Here is a 22,644-nt window from a genome sequence, read left to right on the forward strand (position 1 = left end):
GGTGTTATGACTGAAACTGCTTAGTCTCATCTTGATCTACTACTTCTCAGATGGGGAACTGGGAGTCTCAGGGATGTGGGATAATTTCCAGGTAGGTTATAGAATCTTATTGGCCGAGCTTCAAAGAACTACATGTTGGGGCCAGCATAGCACGAGTATAATGAACTGGGTAAATTAGTTCCCTTCACAATCCTGAACTCCCTTCCTTCAAGCTCTTAGAAAACGGCTGCAAAGGTGGACAGGAAGCTGAAACTTCAGCATTCTGAGCAATTCTTTCAGGGTCGCAGCAATGAAAAGAAGACTCTAAAATTTCAAACTGAAAAAATGTAGTATGGTTCTAGGATCCCTTTGACTCTGAGAAGTAAAATCTTAGAAAATAGCTGCTTTGTGTTGTGTCAGTGATCATGGAAGGACGAGAATGGGCTTACCAATGTAGAACAACCACTTGTACAAAGATCTAGGGAGGGCAAGTGATTCACCCTGGCACAAGCAAGGCGGTAACAGAAATTAAGTCCCACCCTAGAGCCTATACACTATTAGTCATTCTCTAAGACACTAAGGCTACTTGTTACCACATTATGGTAACATTTAATCAGTCCTTTGGCCCACAAAATTTGGAATTAAATCTTTGTCTTTTTAGCTACATAAAAAATACAAGTGGTCTTGCCTCATTATTTTAAGATAATGCCAAATTGAATTCAAATAGGTTAACTGGGCCCAAATCAATAACCTCTAAACCTAGTATTTCTTACAGTAATTAGGTGGATAAGAAAGAATTCGAGTCTAATTATTATTAACAATAAAACCTTACCTTTGCAATTTTCAAAGACACTTCTCATACGTTATTTCATTTCACGTAGGCAGACTATTTATTATTATTATCCCCATTTTATTCATGAGGACACAGGCTCAAAGAGGTTAAGCAATTTTCCTTAAGGTCATAAAGCTAAGAAGGATCAGAGCTGACGTTAAAACATGACTACTGAGAGCTCTTTTCACCGTAGGATGTTGCAACTCACTTTAGAATGCCCTTTATGCCTTATTATCATATTATATCATTATATGTGGATACTGTGCAAAGAGCACTATTTGATGGGCACATTATCTTCAATTATCTGATTGGTGATAGAAATTATGTTCTTAGGCCAGAAGGCCTCCAGTTATACATAAAGTTAGAAGATAATGAAGTAACTCTATCCTAAGGGAACCCAAGAAATACTCTGATAATTCAAAAGGAAAAACGGCCTCATTCAGGAAGTTAGATTGCTTCTGAAACAATTGCCCAATCAGAGAACATTCAACTGGTGGCCAATAAGGGTAACTTACATTCCTGAGAAAAGGAAAAAAGCAGCAGGGACAAAGGTAGGCTCTCACTCCCGGAAATGCAGCTTGGTGTTTTAACTTTGGAGATACGTCTATGGTCTCTTCTGGATAGATCATACTCTCCTCCATGTTTACTAGATACGTAAATGCACTAGGCAATTTCCAAATACTAAATTGCCAAATGAGTCATTTCCATTAATATATCCGCACAAAAAAACCTTGAAACCCGAGTGAACCAGAAATTTACATCCTCTCCATTTGATTAAACAGTAAATAATCACTGAATGCAATGCAAACACTACCTTACAAGTCAATGGGAGAGCTAGTACTAGTCATTCTGCAATGGGGATATCCAAGTTTTGGGGTTTATGTACCCACTGCTTAGGTGCCAAATACTAGATAGTTTCTGGGTCGAGTTTGGCTACAGGAGAAAATCAGGTCTCCTGGTAGCACTCACAAGGCAGGTGCAGTCATATAGAACTTGACTTTTGATTCTATTGTCTCTGTCAGGACAGGTGGTTTGGCAGAAGTATGGAATCCTGCCAGACAGGCTCCAGCTCAAACTTCTCTTTAGAAACAAAACAATAAAAATGGAAACAAAATGCCAAATCCTGTCCCATACCTTGAAGACTGATATTGTTGAAACACCAGGGCATTTTATATAATAACACTAATTTGGTTCAAGCATACATCAACTCAGGAGAAATAAGATTACAAAAATGGAAGGTCAATTGCAGGTTGGGCTCTTCCCTTATAGTTCAATTCCCTCCCTAGCCCCCTATATAAGCTGAAGGGACACTTACATTTCAGTGAAATTTACACAGAAATTCTTAGTGTAAAAAAACTCCCCAAACTGTAATCTAAGGCCTACACAGGCAAGTTAGCATTGCTGAGTGGAATAAAAACCTTTGGCAAATCCTGCCTACCCCACACATGCTCACTCACCTTCCTAGAACAAACTAGTGCATGGAAAATTTTGTGAGACTTGGTCACTTGAGGATTCCATCAAAGAGACTGTCTTTCTCTAAAACAAAACTATAGCACGTTATTTCAGAACAGAGTAACACTATGAAGGACTGCTGGTGGCAAAGATAGGCAACGGACATTTTTACCAGGTCTGAATCAGAGCGAGCCTTTGTGATTAAGGACGGGGGCTCCCAGCCACCACAAGGACACCAGAGGCGGCTCTGAGGAAGAGTGCTCAAAGAATCTCTGTGGGGGCACTGTAGCTGCCACTCTTGGAAATTGTGAGCATTTTTGGTGTTCTTGGAATTCTTATTTCCAACCACTACTTTGTGGTTGCAATGAAGGGATAGGAAGAGATTGGACGTCTTTACTTTCTTCTGTTCATAATCACAGAGCCAAGATTAAAATAAAGAGAATGTACTTTGCCTGGGGCATAATTCTGCCTGCATCTGTCTTACCCATCACTTTATTTTTCCTAATTCTTGTTTTGGTTGTTGTTAATTTGCTCGAGGAAGGAAAGTTAGATCATCTATAAAGGGGTTCCAGAAAAGCTTGGAAAAATTCGTGGATTCGGAGGAGGATATTTAAGAAGGAGCCATAATCTCTGAGAACAACGCCCTATAAATGTCCCAAAGTGCAAGAATCAAAATATTAAATGAATCATTGTTCTTACCCAGAAAATAATTTCTTAAAGTTACAGTCTTAATTCTCCCTAAATGACAAATGGTCTATTCAGGCCCCAAAGATGAGGCTGTGAAGCCAGTACTTAACATGGTTGTGCCTCTTTATGCCTGACTCAATCAAACAGTTTAAATCCAAAAGTAAGTTCCTCTTTCATTTACCTGCCAAGACCTGAGTTCAGGCCCTCGGGGTGCAGAGGTTTTCCTTTGTGGGTGAAAATGACATCATCAGAGACAGTAGGGTATGCAGGGAATGTGGCTCCCAACATTGTGATATCATCAACTGCCCTGGGAGCTGAAGTACTGAAGGTTAAAAAATGTGTTTTTGTTGTTGTTGTTTCAAGCTTATTGTTAGAATCTAATGTTTCCCAATATTAGGTTTTAAAAGAGCAGGTAGAGGAAGGGTACTTCTTCCAGTAAGAACCTCAAGAACTGAACATACAGAAGTTAGGTCCAGATAGAGCTTAGGGGCAGGTCTTAGGGGTGTATCCAACCGAGGAAGAGCAGAGACTTAGTTATATTAGGCTCTCTCCCAGCTCTGAGATGAGTATATTCTTCGGGGGACTTGCTAATGTTGCAAGTTTGCATTCAAAATAAATTCTAGGCACTCACATAATCCCCCAGTCTCCTCTGAACTTTCTTTGATGTCCAACAACTAAGGACAAGAATCTTTGATTATAAAACAATTTCTCTGGCTGGAAGAAAATTCTTTGCAGGGCGTAAATAGCAAGAGAAAGAAAAGATTTTTCTGAAGTGCAAACTAGTTGGAAACCCCCTGGGGAAAGAATCTGATTCCCAGTCTTTGAGAGACCGGGCCTGCCTGTACAAGCTGCCTCTGCGGCAGGCCTCTAAGAAGACGCTTTTGTGTCTACTGTATGGCCCTCAGCAACAGCAGCAGCCCTTCGAGCTTTTTTTCTTTCTTTCTTTCTTTTTTTCCCCCCCAACAGAAGTTTTCCAACTCCGGGGACAAACAATGCAAAAAGTCACGCTTTAATAACAAGGCGTAGTTCCTAATCAGATGGCCCCATTTCTACTCCTTCCAGACGCCTCCAGGTGCTTACACACTAGAGCTCTAAACCCCCACCCACCGCACATATCTACTAGCTGTTCTGAAATCTTATTTCTAATGTAATTATTCAACTTATCTCTAAAAATTCAACTTCATAAAGTATTTTAGAATCAGACGCATCCTTCTCTTTCTACTACTATGGCCCTTTCCAAAGGTGCATATTTGCTTAGATGTAGGTTTGTGATGGAAGTGATTGAAGTCAGTGTGGTTTGGCCACTGGGGCAGCCTTGATGAAGGATTCAGAATAGGGGTCCTCAATCCAGTACAGATATTTTAAAATAGAAAACTCCAGAGAAACACTCCCTTTTGAGTGTGTTAACTGAATGTAAAGACAGTATAGAACCAGAGGAATAGGAGTGCAGCTGAGTCTGATGCTTAGTTTTGCTTAGTTGTGTGACTTTAAGTAGTTTGGTCAGATTCTTTTGTATCAATTACCAAACAAACTTTATCTCAGGGAAAAGAAATAAGTAAGCAAGTTACATGTCCCTTTAGTATAGTACTTCTAGAAAAGCATAAGCTCTAAATGTTTAGAGTTGTTGGGGTGGTGAACACACAATACAATATACAGATGATATATTATAGAATTGTACACCTGAAACCTATATAATTTTATTAACCAATGTAATTCCAATAAATGCAATAAAAAGTTTTTTTAATTAAAATATTTAAATATATAAATGTTTAGAGCTGGAAAGGATCCTAAAGATTAGTTACTTCACCAACTGGACCCCAACAGATGAAAGGTTAAGTGACCTGCTTTTACTTTTTAATGGACAAAAATCACCTATGGACTATTCATATACCTAAAGGGGACAACTACATTCCATATAATCTCTAATGATTATATATATATATATATATATATATATATATATATATATATATAGTACACCATCCAGTTTACTAACTTTAGAGCAAGTAATAACCTAATGTCATAACAGATATGTACATTCTTCTTGAGTTGGTCTTTATATCCTTCATTTAATATTAAAACCAACAAATTTCAGAGAATGGGAATAACAGATATTAATGACTAAAGTCAATAATTAAAAAAAAAACACCCTGGTATTAAAAACAGATTTTGCTGAATTGAGATGACATTCATATACTCTTCACATTCTACATAGTAATCCTAGTATTTATTTCTTCCTTATACAGTTTGTGAAGAATTTAAAGCGAGTCTGTGAGATTATCAGTTCAAACAGAACTCCCAATATGTTGAATTCTATTTACAGCTCAACTTTCTTTTTTTAATTTTACTATAATTTAGCAGGAACTTCTGGTACATTTTAGAAAGTCAGTTTGCAATTTGAAAAGAAAGCCATGATGTTTAGTTATTTCAACTTCTAAAGAAAATGCTACAGATGAGTATTATACATACAGGAATATTTATGCAGGCAATATTATAACCTCTATTTAACTAGTAACAGAGAAAATTAGAAGGTCTGACTGTTTGGGTTTAGTTGTCCTCTAGCTTTAAGTTGCCTGGGTTAAAAATTTATATTTTGGGGGTTTTTTTCAGTCATTGGGGATACCTTGAAACAGAATTACCAAAGGCATTTGAATGATTCCTTAGAAAATGAAAATCAGCATTCTAATGTGTCTATGCCTGCACCCCTCATTTGGCAGTCATCACATACCACCTTCTGTTGTTTAAGTTGAATATCCTCCATTGGGCTGGGCTAGGGGGTTGTTCTTTGTGTTCCTATAGGACCTGCCACAGCATGTGGTACAGAGTAAGAGACCCACGTTATAAGACATGGAGAGACTCCAGTGCAGTCCCCACAGTCAGTAAGATTCCCAGCCTACACTTCATAAAGAGATTCTATTGCTGTGCAGTGATTCTATGGCAGAATAAATCACAGGTGTACCACATAAAGTAACGCTTAAGTTGCAGCAAGGTACTTTTTGTTCGCCTGTTTTAAAGTATACCTTCTAATTTGACTAGGGGTCAAAGAGGAAAGAGACCCTATGGCAGTCTATAATATCTTCTTAATGGAATGTTCAGGAGAGAAATATCTGCTGGCATCTGCTTTTTAATCTCCCTGCAATGACCCAAGACAATTTAAAATAAATAAATAAGGTTTACTGAAAATACTGGCCAGTAAGATATGGCAGTAGATTGGCAGTTCTTTGACCGGCAAACCATTAATATCTCTGAGTCTATGTCTTCCTCTGTACAATGAAATGACTGAATTAGGTGTTTCTTCTAGCTTGAAATTAGATGATTATATTTTACAAATGGAATAGCCCATCCCTCTACACCTCAACTCCCTCCCTGCCAAAAACCTGTATTTGACCCTTGGAATGGAAAACTGAATAGGACTTAATTCCAACATAAGGCCAATAAAGTCCTTCACAACGTTTTAAGAAAAATACTTGACCACAAGAATTTTAAAGTCTGATAACCAATATGATTCTAAGTAGAAGATATATAAATAAATAAAAACCATGAACCCTGAATCATGCAAAAAAAATTTTTTTTTGCAGTGGATAACACTTAAGACTGTAGAAATGGTTTAGGGGGGAAATAATGGGAATCTGTAATCATTATTTGGGAAATACCAAGATTAATAGGCATAAAATTTAAGGCTTTCAGTTTCATCCAAATTTTCACTTAATATTTGGAGAGCACATTTTTTTAAATACACATAAGTAGATCTTTGTCAGATACCAATGTTTACATCTAAGGTGATCTTAGTTCAAGCTAGTCTTATAGTTCCATCATAATATTGTCTGTCTGACTTTAAATAATGTATACAAATACTTTTTAATTAAGTAAACTGACAGTAAATTAGTTCTGAGAATTTGGTTTCATTTCTTGAAATAATTGGGATTATTCTAGGATAGCAGCTTTTATTCTGGTGCCCTCAAATCCCTACACCTGTTTCAGAGATTCTCAACTCATTGAGATTTTATGTACAATTGTATGTTAAGTACATATGGCCAATAACTTTCATCACATTCTCACAAATCTTTCATCATAAATCTTTCTTGGAAAATCAAAATTTCCTAAAAAGCAAGGGTTGAACTCTTAACCCAAATAAATGCTGTATAAAAATACTGTATAAAAGAGCACCTCAAACATATTGTTTATAATTTGGAAATAACAATCAGGGAGACACTGTTGGTAAGATAGAGGAGCAAATGAATAGAGCATGCTATATCAAACCCAAAGCACTCAAAATAATTGTCCTCATAGTCTACTTAAAATATGATGAGGTAAATACATCCGCTTCATCCTCAAGTTATCCCTCAACTATCAGAGTTAGCACCACCATAATGTTCCTTATTTTCATTTAATAAATATTTATTAAGTACCTACTATGTTTCAGGCACTAAGTATATACTAAGGCACTAGTCCCAAGAATACAACTCTGAACTGAAGAGACAAAAATCCCTCCTTTCACAGAGCTCATAATCTATGAGGGAAGACTATAGAAGTAAAACATTACAGTATGTCACATGGCAATAAAGAAAAATAAAGCAGGGAAAAAGAATACGACTTAGGGGGGAGTAGGAAGAGTCCTTTGGAATAGGATGGTCTAAACAAACCTCATTAAGAAGGTATATTTGACACTTGGGGGTGACATTGGAAAGACTAAGAAGAAAATAACTGGGTATGATTGGGAATAGCAGTAGAAAGGCCCTGAGGTGGAAGTATGCCAGGTTTAATTGAAGGACAACAAAGAGGTCAGAGTGGCTGGCATAGAGTGAAGGAGAGAGCAGGGGAAAGGTGGGGGTGCCAGGCCAGATCCTAAAGAGGCCTTCAGCTCACTGTAAAGACTTTGGCTTTTACTCTAATTACAATTCTCAAAAGAACAATGAATGCAGGTCAAAGCATTAGCTCATAAGGTTTTTTGAGACATAAAGTTGGCAAACAGCTTCACCAATATTTTTTTGACTGAATTATCACATTGAGCAACATAGGTCCAAATAGAGGAGATCTTAGCCACTGACAATATTTTAGCTTTTTAGGGTTCTCACTCAGGAGAATTGATCCCTGAGCACTCCACATCCTCAGATACCTTATAGATTGGATTACTCATCTACTTCCCACAAAGCAGACTGGGTCCATCTCTGTGCAGCTTTGTTCTTGGATAATTTACTTGCTTTCTCTTCCCCATTATATTTTCTTTTCTGTAAACTGAAGTAAATACCACCTGTTCTTATCTGGCTTGCACATATTGGTGAATCATTTTAAGCTTCTTGGAAGAAAATATATAAATTCAATGGAACATCATTATCACATTCTTCCCTGTTACCGAGTCTGGTTCTTGACAAGACATTTATAATAGTACATTGGTCATTTGTAACATCTTTTTCCTCTACTGTACTTAGCAATTTGAAGGGAATAAGAGAGAAAAAACAAAACAAAATAAAGTTCCCAAAAAACACTTTCCAGTGAAAAAAATATAAAGACAAAACCTATTAAAAACAAACAAACCCACCATATGCCCCAGGAATATCCTTAACACTGTATTATAAGTAAACTATGGCTAATTTTTATAAAGAAAATGACAACATACACTTTACAAAAAAAAAAAAAAAAAAAAAGAGGCAATGCCTACCCCCAGAGTCAGCTGACTGAACACCAAATAGACTGAGAGGGACAATAACCAGGGACACAGCTCATTCATTACCCACTACTGACCACAGAAATTTACAAATTTGAACTCACAAAATCTTTGCGGCAATCGACATGAAGTGTGAAACTATTATCTATACAAATCTGTTTGATGGTTGCTTACAAATGAGATATCTTCTCAACTTGAAAAATTCATTACAAATATCCTGCAGCTTCCTTCTCTCCTCTGGGTGCCAAGCCAAGAAGGCTCTGAGCTGGCACTGCAGAAGGCAAGTGCCTAAGATTGTTTGTGCACACAGCGGAATTACGTCTGTTGGTGTACTTCTGACTATGTTCCAAAGTCAATTATAAATTAAGTGGATTATCTGCACCTCAATTAACATAAATAACTGAGAGTTGACTATACCTTGAATATGAATACTTCTTTTAAAGGCTGGCCTCAAAGCGAAATCACAGAACCTTTGAGATCTCTGCTTCCAAGGAACTCTAACTTGAATAATGACAGTTAAATGCATGCTGTTTCAAAGTTTATATGTCAGGTTCCTATACTACATACTTTACCATAGACTGTTATAAAATGAAGAGAAAGACAATGAAAGGTGTTAAATTAAAACAGAGATACTGAGTAAATAAACATTCTGCTTTACAAATACCTTTGCAAATGAAACACAAATGAGAGAATAGAAGAAATACAGAGGTTATTAGAAGTTAACAGGATATTATGTTTTCTGGATCAATCTCAGAGAATAATGTTCATCATTTTCATTCCTTTCTATTGTAGAAAGGAATTAATCATTTATATAAAGCCTACCCTGGCATTCTTAGATGTATAGAGTTTTAGTGCTGGAAAAGTACCAGCTCTAGGGTTCAAGTTCCAACTATGCCACCTACTAACTATGGCCATGACCTTGGCAGATACTAACAGTTCGGGCCTCGGTTTCCTTATCTGTAAAATGTGAAAAATAAAGTACTGCATGAAGTTATTATGAAGAGTAAACAAGCTAATACTTGTAAAGTTCAAAGCACAAGTTGGTTACACACTGTTATACTGCAGTCCCTCAGTCTTACAGATACAGAACCTAAAGCCTAGAAAGGTGAAAATCATTTTGTCCCAAATCACCCAGCTACTCAGTGGCAGAGTCAGAACTGAAAGTCAGTCCCTTGAGTCACAGTTTAGTCACTTTATCAACTACAGTTTTTCCGTATAGCATTCTCTCCCTGGTTTTGTCCAGAACTTTATAATAATAAAGTTTTCTCTCCCTCCTCAAATAATTCATTTCAGGACCCAACTACAAATAAAGTAAAAAGTGCAAAGTTGGGATAAGTAGGTGCTGACTACTAGGTCAATTAAGGGGCAAGCGGAGACATCGTGCAAGGGGGAGTGTGTGCAGGAGGTGCTCACGGCTGCTGCCCAGATGCTAAACACCACAGCTCCATTGTAGTGCTGAAGCCTCAGGGCAGTACATTCTAATCTTGATCATCACTTGATCCTGAGTCTAAGAAAATCCAAGACAACCAGCTGAGCAGGAAGAGTGTGATAGCTGAACTGGTGACCTCTCTATGCTACACTAAGATCCTCTAGCACTTTTGCTTTTTTTTTTTAATCGTGTTTTTATTTTCCAATTACAGTTAACATACATTATTGTATTAGTTTCAGGTGTACACCCCAGTGAAAGATTAATTTTGAGTTGTCCCTCTAATTAATAACATTTATGAATAAGAAACAAAAATTGAAAAAGAAGATAGGGCGGTAATCGTTTTTACAAGTGGTAGCAACCATATTACTAGAAATAATACAAACAAGCCTTGAAAAGAGGTAAACAAACTAAAAAACTGGACAATTAGACAATGCATAAGCTCCAGCACATTTCCCATCTACAGTGGTATAAACCAGGAGAAGAACATATTCAAATGAAAAATAAAAACTGTAAGAAGTAATAACCACTATTATTTAGTCTTCTTTATCAGTCACTGCCAAGTAATTAGGAAATCTGAAAAGTTTCCTTGAAATTGATTTTTTTTGGTCTCCCACTTTCTGTCTCTCTTTTTTAATTGAGATATAATTGACATATAACTCTATATTAGTTTTAGGTATACAATATGATTTGATATAGGTATACATTGTGAAATAATTCCCACAATAAGTTTAGTTAACATCCATCACTACACAGAGTTACAAATATTTTTTGACATGGATTGGTGGTGGCTACTTAGAAAAATACTGATTAGAATAGCAGTGGAAGATTATCCTAAATATAAAAATAAAGTGGAAATAAAGACAGAAAAGTAGAAAGAAACTAGAAGAAAGGAAGAGACAATAATTGTGGCAAATGCAGGGCCAACATAAGAAGTAGACACTAGAGACAACGGCAAACACGCACAGAGATGTGAAATGATATGGTAATGCAAAGAGGCAGCTCTTGGGCAAAAAAGAAAGAAAGAAAATTAATTTGGTCAGGGCTAAGACGAAGAGTTAGGAAATGGAAGAAAATAGCAAAGGCAACATTTCCTTTTCTATTTTGACTTTCTTCTAGTACTCCAACAAGAATATTACAATTTAAAACTTTAAACATATCTTGGATATTACTGTTGGTAAAAAGAAACCCAAGCACAAAGGATCAGGACAAAAATTTACCAAGGCCTGGCCTTCAATGTCCTTGTACCAGTATATGCAGCCTCAGATGAAGTTGAGACAAGCAAAATTATTTCAGAGAAAATTCTATGGTTCAGCTACAATAATTCATTCATAGGTAGAAGGATACATAGAATTATCCCTTTGGATTTGTGACACCAGGTTACAGCTGTCCACCAAGAAAGCTAACGTGCAGCAAAGCACACCTCTAGGAGACACAAACGGAACTCCAGTTCAATGGAAGGCTTGGCTAACCACAGCTGAGTGATCCTGAGTTGCAGTGTAATCTGATAGGGAAGGAACAGCGTGGATTCTAGAGGTGTAAAACCATGTGTCCCCAATACACTGGAGTTCTCTGAAAGAATTCATCAAATACTGGATAAAGAACAACTGACGCTTATCAAAAGGTTGTTTTTGTGTTTTCATAAGCGACTATTCAGAAAATTTAGTAAATATTGTGGATTAAAAATTGATTAATAGACAACAAACCAGAAGCAATACTGAAAGTCTCCAGAGATTAATACTAGGCGAACTTACAAATTTATTAATGACCTAGAAGAAGCTTACGTGGACAGAAAAGGTAAAGAAAGACCGAAAACTGCCAATGATGCAAACCATCTACCGTAATGCCTGAAAGACCTTGCCAAATAACAGATACAATGAACTTCCCTCTTCACAAAATGAGGAACCAATACTTAAGAGTATACTAATAGGCCCAACATTAACAGTTGAAAAAATTAGCAAATTTCACCAGGGTGAGAAAAAGAGAAGCTATAATAATATTGACAAAATAATGAATGGCAAAGAGAATGCCAGCTAGTGCCTCTTATATACTTTTTCCTTTGTGAATACACAGAAACTTTATGTAGAGCTTTATGACAGAAGACAAAAAAGTTTAAAATAAAAAGGATACTATTTTATGCAGTATATAATTAACCTACTGAACATGCTGCTGCCACAGGACATTAATAAGGCACAAACCTTCGTACATTTCCCAAACACCTCAGAGATTAAAATATATGGTTCTACAATAAAAAAAGCTTAGGGTAAAAAATTAAAATGGAGCACATACTTCATGATTCAGAGTATTAACTAGGCAAGTCAGAAAGGAAGTTTCCTTTCCAATTGTTCCAATTGTTGTATTCAAAATGATTTATGTTTCAACTTTAAAATGTGCCTAATTCCATCCTAGAGTTCAAATTAAATGATTATACTCTTATCCAAAAATTATTATGCCATTTTTCCAGATACATTCTCTTCCCCTGTTTATTTTTCTAAATAGCAGGGCCGTCCATTTCACCCAATTTTTCTTCCACTTCACGTATCCCAGCTACAAAATAGTTATTGCCTAACAGTCATGAAAAACCACTAAATCATATATGTAGAATTGCATGTTTGGAAAAGAGAGTTCTATAATTTGTTAAATTATCTCACCTTCTCTCTCAAAATAGACCAGAATTTAAATTCCTATAATACTTTGGTTCTGTTCATATCACAAAATAAAAATCTGAGCTTGGGTACTGAGATAAATCATATTTAACGACATTTTAACCTGTGTCCAAGACCTACAGCAAGAGACAAATAAAATTTAACCAATAAACAACATCACTTTATGGAATTAGACACTGGACAGACACATTAAAAAGGTACAGCCCTCTGGGCTCTGTCTTCACATGGGGAATGAGCAATTCCCCTGTGAAATGCTATGGCCTGGGTCCGTTCATAAATTCAACACATAAAGAGTTATTTTGTCTATGAATGAGTTATAGGCAAAATTCACAGCCTGAAAGCCTGAGAAGCTGTGTCCAAAAAACTTTGTGGGTCAATAAAAAACATATTAAATTTTGAAAATAATAAAACTATGTGGAGACAAGACCGAAGTGACCAGGAGGCAAGTTGGCCCCTTGTGTCCATTTTGTAATCTAGTCCTCTCCATTTTGGGCTTAGCAATAGGGTGCCACACGTGGTAGGAAGCCAGCCAGAGCATTCAAGCTTGACTGAATTTTAAAAGTGACACAGTGATCCAATATGCTCCAGGGTGCTGCTGACCATTAAAAGCAACCTTCTTAGTGCTCACTTCAAATTCAAACATTGTTATAAAGTACCATCCTCAATTAAATACAAGCCCATTTATTTCATCTATCAAAAAATACTGTCCAGAATGTAACACTTGCAAAGAAAGGTCTTATTGTGCATCTTAAAAGGCAATGTAATAGCAGAGCTAAAAATAGCAGATGATCTTCTAAAATGTAGGATTTATATGTTTCTTCTTGAGTATAAAATAAGAATTTGCTTTAGAATGCCAATGAGGCAACATCACTGAAAGATGGAACAAATAAAAAGCTAAGCAACAGAAGCCCTTGAATAGTATTTGGTTTGGGAGACAAAAGAAGAAAGACATATTCCAAACAGATGGAAAGTGAAATAGAAGAAAGGTATCCTTACCTGCATTAATTTTCCTTCTGCTGGAGTTATTTCAGCAACACCAGCAAACACACCTTCCAAGGTGAGATTCAGTTTTCCTGTGGGGTCCATTTTCAAGGGGATCACTCTGATAATAGCTTTCTGCTCTGCTGATCTTTCAGACTCCACCGCTGCTGCCAGTACCAGTCCTGTGCGTCCGAAACCTGCCTGCAGGGTAGCCATCAGCAGCCAGGGCCAGAGGGCAGCCAGCTGCAGCTGGTGGCCACCACTCATGCTACCAGCTGCAGCAATGCACTTCGGCCATACATACTGCTTCCACTAGCTAATTCCAAACGCAGGTTCTCAGATCCAGACAACTGAAGGACGAGAGAATTTATGCTTCGGTTTCAGAAACCCAAGTCACAGTTTTGGCCCTTCCTTTTTCTAAAATATATTCCCAAGAACAGGTGGCATTCCTGATCTGGTGGGAAGAGGGTGTTTTCAGCCCACTTCTGCTGCAGGTATGTCATTTTCTCCCATCTTCACTATTATTAGTAAGATATCACCACTTCTCTGTGGAATTTCCAACTTTGCTTGAGATTGAATGTCACATCCTGAATTTTTTTTTTTTATGTCAGATCTCTTGGTGCTGGTCTTCCATATGCATCAAAGTTGTAGAGCCACTAAACCCAATGTTAATGAACAAAACAAGGCAAAGTAAACAACTAAGGCCATGCATTAAAGGTGAGAGTGAAAAACTCCAGTGTAAAAAATGAAGACACGGCCCTTTTTAAGCGACATAATTTGTCAGTGGTAAAAGGCTAAAGATCACAGAGAATTTTTATTTTAAACAGGGAAGGAGAGAGAACATTTCAGGTCACACCTGGAGAAATATCCAAAGATGCTACAACATGTATTCATAAAAGTTTGTACACTGAACTGTATTTCAACGTGGCCAAAGTTCTAGGCCCGTTAAATTTAGAATATTTTTCATGAACTTAAAATATACTATAACTTTTAAATGTTCTACCAAATTTGCCTGTAAAATAGGTGGTAATTTGTATGTCTTCTCATATACAGGATAATCCTGAACTTCACAACGTTTTCCAACTTTCAAATGAGAAGACTATTTGAAAAGGTTAGCTTTCCAATTATTTTCCCCAGTTAAAAACTGTATTTCTATCTTTATTTTTCTTTCTCGCTGAGGGATTCCAGCTTGTATTCTCCTGCTTGAGAATGCCAAGCACTTTGATTTCCCATGAGATGCTTTTGGAAACTACTTTATTATCCCGATTTTATAATCTGTAATTTTCTAGGTTCATAAGTAAAACAAAGGACTATTCCTAACACGTTTTTAAATTCCTTGAGGGGGTGGGGTATAAAAGATAGGGGGAGTAAGGAGGTGATTAGTCTACAGGCTCTAAGTAGAATGCCCTGGAAAAGTAAAAAGCCTGAGCAGGGTAGATCTGTGCAATTTCTAAGCACACTTCAGAATCAGGGTCTTTGTACAAACAAAAATCTTATTCTAAGATTTTAAAATGTGCACCCTTAAGTAAATATAAATGCACTCCAACCACAAAGCCCACTGTGTTCAGAGGTCAAATTTTTAAAATCTTATAAAGTCTTCAGAATAATTGCTGAAGAGCCAAGCAATTGAACATGAACCTGTTATACAGATTCTTTTGCTGAGGCAGAGGGAGGAAAAAAGAATTTCAAAAGAAATCTGCAAACCTGTTGCGCTGTCGGGCCCACTGGAATCCACGAGGGTGAAACCAATTCAATTATGCTTTTATAGATCCTGCTCAAAAAAGATTTCAACAGTTTAACCAAGTACAGCTCATTCTTCCACCTTCTTACTCGGCAACCAAACCAAGTGCCCCACACTGCAGGTAGGTGCTGAGAAATTCCACAGCCTGAAAAGATAATCCATGCAGGTCAAAGGCAGAAACTTACTCCAGGGTTAGAGCTACTGTCCCCAGGAATTCTAAAACACTTATAGAGGATCCAAAGTCATTTCTGAAATCTCCTTTCTAACAAAAGTTCTTTCTCTCCCCGAACAGCATATAAAATGATCAAATCTTGAAAGAGAAGAGAAGCAAAGCAACAATTCACTACCAGGAACACAGAAAATCCCAGAGGGAGAAGGCAATATCTCTGAATCATGGATGGACTTGGAAAGTTCAGAAGGATTCGAGTGCTTCTCTTCCAGAAAGACAATTCTGGATCAACTCCCTAGAGGAGGAAGCCTGTGGTTTGTAATTGGTGTTCTAGCTCGGCCTCCCTCCCCTGAGACTGCAATCACGCTCTCTACCTGCTGACACAAAGTGAGGGTGGAGCAGCCAGAGGCAACCACCCCTCGCCCTGCCCCTCCTCCTCCGGCTGGCTAGGGCCCGGGCTTGGGCGCGCACACTGAACCAGACACGTTCTTTGGCTTTTTCTCTCAGCTCCTCTGCTCCCTCTATTGAACCGCAGCCAAACTGCATCCAATTCAATCCTCAATTCCTTTCTCTGGGTAAACCAGCTACCACATGTAAATCACGGCCACTCAAACAGATACCTAAGCAGATTCTGCACCTAAGAGAGCATGATGGTATGAGGAAATAAACAGGAAAAAAAGAGAAAGAAATAGAAAAAAAGAAAGAACAGCAGAACATAAAAAGAATAGACACAGCCCTAGCCGGTTTGGCTCAATGGATAGAGCATCCGCCTGCCAACTAAAGGGTCCCGGGTTCGATTCCGGTTAAGGGCACATGCCTGGGTTGCGGGGCTCGATCCCCAGTAGGGGGCGTGCAGGAGGCAGCTGATCAATGATTCTCATCATTGATGTTTCTATCTCTCCCTCTCCCTTCCTCTCTGAAATCAATAAAAATACATTTCATAATAATAATAAATGAACTAAGGGTTTTGCAAATATAAGTTCTAAGAGATCTCTGCTCTTTCTGGGTTTTAGTGTCTATAAATGGCACAAAGCCAGAATAAAGTGAACCTGTGCTTTAATGCTTACTGACTTATTGCTCTTATGTCTACTACCCTGGCAAGAACTCTATTTTATGCATAGTTTTTCTTCAGCTCTTACTAATTTAAATTTAATAGCTTGTTTCTAAACCGTGCCTCAATGGAACTTTTAGATCAGGTTGATGTCAGAGGTCTGGAATCTGTCATTTTCTCACATCTTTGGGAGGTGCAATAATACTATGGACCAGATCTATGCCCTCAATGTAAGACTGCAAGTAAGTCTATGTCATGAGTACAAGCAAAGGGGTAAAATATGTATGTCTAATAAGAAGAAGGTAGGCAAAAAGAAAACTAATTTTCAGCTAATTGTCACATTCATGAACTAAAACCTTTCCAGGAACCTTTCTAATGTGTTTCTAAAATTCGAGTCTTCAAATCTACCAGATTATTTTTAACTGTGGCTAGACATTTTCTGACCTGCTGCCAGTAATCTTTCCAAATTGTACAAATGTACAATGATGCGAATGTGGTTAACACTACTGAACTGTACACTTAAAACAGGTTCTTATGTGCTTCTTTAAATTGTGGTAAGAAGCACATAACATCAATCTTAAAAGTTTTTTTTTAATTGTGCAAATGAATTATACAAATTGATCATTTGTAAAATATGGATAGTAATTGCATTGTAGGCTTATTGTAAAGATTAAATGACATAATGCCTCTGAAAATAAAAAATTATGAGTGGTCTATTCACCTTGAGCATTTTTTCCCTAAAGAAGGTTTTTGGGGAGCCCAGCTGGTGTGGCTCAGTGATTGAGCGTCAACCTATGAACCAGGAGGTCACGATTCGATTCCCAATCAGGGCACATGCCTGAGTTGTGGGCTCAATGACCAGTGTGGGGCATGGGAGAGGTAGCCAATTAATAATGTTCCTCTCTCATTGATGTTTCTATCTTTCTATTCCTCTCCTTTCCTCTCTCTCTAAAAATCAATAAAAATTTTTTTTAAAGTTTATGGGGATAGTTTTGACCTTTTAGGCCTAATAAAGCTAACCTAGAGCAGAGAGATAAATTCTAATGTAAATTCTTAGCTTAGCACTTTTTCTTCATTGGTTGGACATTAAGAACATAATTCAAGTATAGACCTCTATAGCTCCTTTCTAAAGAATAGAAATAGATCTAATTCTTCTAGAGAGAAATTTTTAAAAGTCTGTTAGGGGCCCAATGCTGCCAATTTAATGGTTTGATAGCTACCTCCTTTTACCAAAACAAGATGGTCACCTTTGGGAGGAACATTTCAGTGTTTAAATCTCCCTTTAAAGTAGAAGATAGATTCAAGCTTCCAGAATTGAAACTAATTTGTTTAGATATTTTCAGGCTGGTGAATGTTGTTAGACATTTCTTACATAGTGGCACCAATGGTCTTTTTATCTTTCACTTCCTTGCAAGGCCAGGTGGCAGCTATATACACCTGTACAACGCTTTGGGAGCCTATTGTCAAGGTAACCTCCAATTCACAAGGCAGGTAGCCTTAGAAAGTGTCATATCTTAAATAATCAGTCAGTATCATGTCAGCTAACTGGAGGCATAAAATGAGGAAAAGTAAGATGGCAGCAAAGATATCTCTCCTTATGCTTATTTTGGTTGTCCTGCAGTAGATTAAGTTGACTACTCTGGCCTTAGATGCAATAATTAATGTAACACTAAAAAGGATGTTTGACTAAAAGAAGAAGAGGTAGCAAGTTTGGAAGTCTGTAATTGAGGAGCCCATTTGTTATTGGAGAAAATCTTTTGTTAAAGGATTTAAGGACATGAACACAAGATTTGGAATTACTATTCCCAATATGTATATTAACTTTGCTAGTGACCCATACTGCCCTAGACAGTACTGCTATTTTTTAAAATATATTTTATTGATTTTTTACAGAGAGGAAGGCAGAGGGATAGAGAGTTAGAAACATCGATGAGAGAGAAACATCGATCAGCTGCCTCCTGCACGCCCCCTCCTGGGATGTGCCCGAAACCAAAGTACATGCCCTTGACCGGAATCGAACCTGGGACCCTTCAGTCCCCAGGCCGACGCTCTATCCACTGAGCCAAACCGGTTAGAACAGACAGTACTGCTATTTTAACCTTTGCTTTCTAAGGACTTTCCAACTGATATTTGGGGATTTAAAAAAAATGTTTTAATGAAAATCAAAGAGAACAGAATTTGCTTTTATATTTGTAATTCTTTAGAGCATCCTTTCTCAAATCCAGGGAGAGGTGTCTCAATTCTTGAGGGTACTCTGGGCAAAAAGTATTTTTAGGTACAGGATGGAGTTTAAATAAAATCAGAAGTTTCAGTGGGGGAAGCATCTAAGGAGATTTATTTTCTCTTTACAAGGGAATAATTTGCTTTAAAAAGTAAGTCATGCTAGGCTAAGATTATGGATGACTACTTACTTGTTAATCTTAAGGGAATGTGAAGTATGGAATACACTGGCATTTGGACTTTTAAGAACAAGAATTTTAAAGTAAATTTGATGGAGATAGTTGAGATGTGTTTAAGAATAGTGTTTCTGGAATTTGAATGTTAAACTTTGAAATGTTGAACCTAAAAAATGACAACAAAAAATTAAACTATAGATCTTATATTCACACATTCAGTTCTCAAGAATCCAAGACACCTTAAATTTAGTATCTTGGCTTGTTTTTACTGGATTTGGCCTGACACTTTTTCATGCTTGAGGATGGCTGCTTGCAGCTCTGATTCCTCAGCCCTGTTTTGTTTAAAGCTATATATTGATTATGCAGCAGCAGACAAGACTTTTAAAATTTTTTTAAATATTTTTATTGGTCTTTTACTTTACTTTAAAAAAAATCTTTGTTGAAAGTATTATATATGGCCTCCTTCTTCCCCATTGACCTCTCCTAGCCCTCCCCTGACCCCTACATCAGGCCTTCAGCACCCTATTGCCCGTGTCCACGGGTTATGCATATATGCATACAAGTTCATTGATTTATCTCTTCCCACCCACTCACCCTCCCCTGCCTTCCCTCAAGACTTTTTTTTAAAACCAAACATCTGTATTTGCAGTCATCACTGGGGCCATTTCTTGCTGCCTATTTGTTTACTGGCCTGCTCTTCCAGCTGCAGAGCTGAGAAGTGCTTGGCTTGCTGGGCCAGGGCAGGCTCCGCCTTGTTCACAAAGGTCTCCAGATCATAGTCTGGCTACTCTGTCATCTTGGAGAGCTCAAGCCAACCTGGCCCTTGCTGTTTAATCTCCTTGAGCTCTCCCATGGTCCTCTCCTCCAGCTCTTTTACTAATGTTTTTGAAAAGCAGAAGGTTAAATTCAGACAAATCACACTGCCCTATGCATAGAAAGTGGTGGGTGTTTCAAGGAAGACTCGTTTAATCCTAATAGAGCAATATTTAGTATGAAGACGTTGTTTATTTTCAGAATTCTTCCAAGTAAAATAAAAACTACCAATAAAATAATCAGTATTAAAGAAATGCCATGCAATCTTCTGGCAATCTTCTCTATTTCTGAGAAACAGGCACTTAAATGTCTGTGATCCAAATGCTTTGCCAGATGCAGAGATACAGAGATGAAAGAGAATGCCTGTCCTTGAGGGGGTCCCAGTCTAGGGGTGGCATAACAGAATTCATTAGTGTGCCCATTATTAGTTTAACCTACGTCAACATACTTTGGTATTCCTACTGGTGATTATAGACCAGCCTTTGGGCATTTTAAAGAGCAAAGTATGCTATACCTTCTTTTATTCTTTTAAAGTAAGAAGTTAATGTTTCCCAAGATTATAGTCTTGTCAGTATAACTTTTCAAGCATGCAAAGTAATGGGATGTTTTTCCTCTTTACTTTCCCCTGGATGAAGGCACTTTCACTGTCTGTCATTGATTAGCAGATACTGATTTGTTGCCATTAAGTAAACTTGATTTATTTGTGCTCTATAAAGATTTTCTGTATTTTTTTTTCTTGGTGTTATTTTTTTTCATTGACTTAAAAATAAATTTAATGTATGTAATTGTCTATGCATTTTAAGTTAAACTGTCTAAAATATGATTTGAGACATATACATTTGTTTGTATTATGAACTGTAAGCAATGTGTTTGAGACTTTAGGTCTTACCACCTGCTGCTGTATTTGTAAAAAAAGACAAATGTTGCTTTAAGAAGTAATTATAATTAGGACTAGACCAGTGGTCGGCAAACTGCGGCTCGCGAGCCACATGTGGCTCTTTTGGCCCCTTGAATGTGGCTCTTCCACAAAATACCGACTTCTGCGCATGGGCCACGAAGTTTCAATCTCACTGTACATGCGCGCCCGCACGTGGTATTTTGTGGAAGAGCCACACTAAAGGGGCCAAAGAGCCGCATGTGGCTCGTGAGCCGCAGTTTGCCGACCACTGGACTAGACTATGGATGTGATACTTGATATTTTTAAAGATAAACTTTTTTGCTTTTGTGTATTATACATGAAAACTTTAAAAATACAAAATAAAGTCTGTTATGGTTTAATATTTTTATTTTATGTATGCCATGTAATAGTAAAGCATAAATAATGCAAATTAAACATTACTATATATGACATATGCCAAATTATATTGAAAGTTAACTAAACAAAAAGAAAGCTACTAATGGGCTTTGCCTAACTTATTCCTACTTGAATCTTACAACGGAATTAAGAAAATCAAGCCTAAGAGTTCAGACATACATTTAGTTGAAAGAAGAAAAAAATATAAATGTGGTTGCCCTCTTTTAAGGAAACTCCAAGATCTTGGAATGAGATAATATGTATCATGAGCCTGGGTACGCTGAGATACTCCGGATCAAACCAAACAGCTCTATGTGATTTAGTTCACTGATATACTGAATTTATGTCACCAAAATTGACAAGCAATATAAATTATTCTTTGGCTTTAAAGTTTTGGAGTTATCTCTCAGGGGTTGACATACCACAACCTTCACAGAGATGCCATCACTGGTAGTGAACCGCCCACCTCCCTGACATCTACCACCTAGTCTCACAAGTCATCCCTTGGGATCTACTTTCACATCTGGATGGATTACAGTTACTGAAGACCATACATCCTCTTCCAAAAAACTAGGTTTCTAAAAACATGGCCAAGAATTGTCCTTATCCTTGCCTGGCTGGCATGTCTCAGTGGTTGAGCGTCAACCTATGAACCAGGAGGTCACAGTTCAATTCTCAGTCAGGGCACATGCCCAGGTTTCAGGCTCCATCCCTAGTGGGGGGCATGCAGGAGACAGCCAATCAATGATTCTCTCATCATCATTGATGTTTCTATCTCTTTCTCTCCCTTCCTCTCTGAAATCAATAAAAAATATTTTTTAAAAAAAGAATTGTCCTTATCCTTAATGGAATTTTAAAAATCTCTATTCAAGTGCAAATTTAAAAATTAAAAAGCCAGTACACATTTTCTGAAAAAGTCAGATTCTTTAAAAAAGAGTACATTCTCTTTTGAACTTTATTATTATGATTAAAAATCATAATGACTGAGGTTTCTAATAATCACCAATTGTAAAAACAATCAAGACACAAGTCAAGTTGAAACGCTCACTTTATTGTTGACTGATTGAAATTTATCATGCTAAAGGTGCTGAAACACTGAGGTGCTAGTCAGGAACCTTTTTAGTATGTGCCAGACCTTACTGCCTAATTCACACAAAGATTTTATTTTATCTTTTTCCATTTTACCGAAGTCTGTGATGATAGCTTTAGTTGATAGGCAGCAGGCATGTGAGGAGAGTGGGAGATCTAGCTCCTTGGTCTGTTGTATTCATATACAGAAAAAAGTTTGGAAAGCTGATAAAAACATTTCATTTTATTAAGCCTTAAAACCACTGAAACCAAATCCATGCCAAGGTTCCTACTTGACACATGTTCCTCAAAAGATATTATTTCCTTCAACGTATACAAAGCTAAGAAAGGCATATTTAAGGGAAGAAATATCACCACGGTATATTGGCTTTTCAACATGACAGAGAAAAAGCAAACTTCCTTC

The 22,644-nt window shown here is 37.3% G+C and overlaps 1 protein-coding gene across 3 annotated transcripts in view; it reads right to left on the reverse strand.

Annotated features, from left to right (window-relative positions):
- The window catches only part of RNF43 (ring finger protein 43), a 77,193-nt gene that overhangs the window by 44,504 nt on the left and 10,045 nt on the right, over nt 1-22,644 (reverse strand). Inside the window, exons 1-2 of one of the 3 annotated variants that reach the window (XM_006095618.3) lie at nt 15,393-15,941; nt 13,704-14,344 (exon numbers count right to left, since the gene is read on the reverse strand). In XM_006095618.3, the coding sequence (XP_006095680.1) occupies nt 13,704-13,955 (252 nt within the window). In that variant the 5' untranslated portion in view covers nt 13,956-14,344; nt 15,393-15,941. Of the gene's footprint in view, nt 1-13,703; nt 15,942-22,644 lie in introns of those variants that run through there. The other 2 variants (XM_023759601.1, XM_014461676.2) reach the window with 2 other exon arrangements.

The sequence above is a fragment of the Myotis lucifugus genome, unplaced genomic scaffold (assembly GCF_000147115.1).
Source record: "Myotis lucifugus unplaced genomic scaffold, Myoluc2.0 scaffold_158, whole genome shotgun sequence".
NCBI classification, from domain to species: domain Eukaryota; kingdom Metazoa; phylum Chordata; class Mammalia; order Chiroptera; family Vespertilionidae; genus Myotis; species Myotis lucifugus.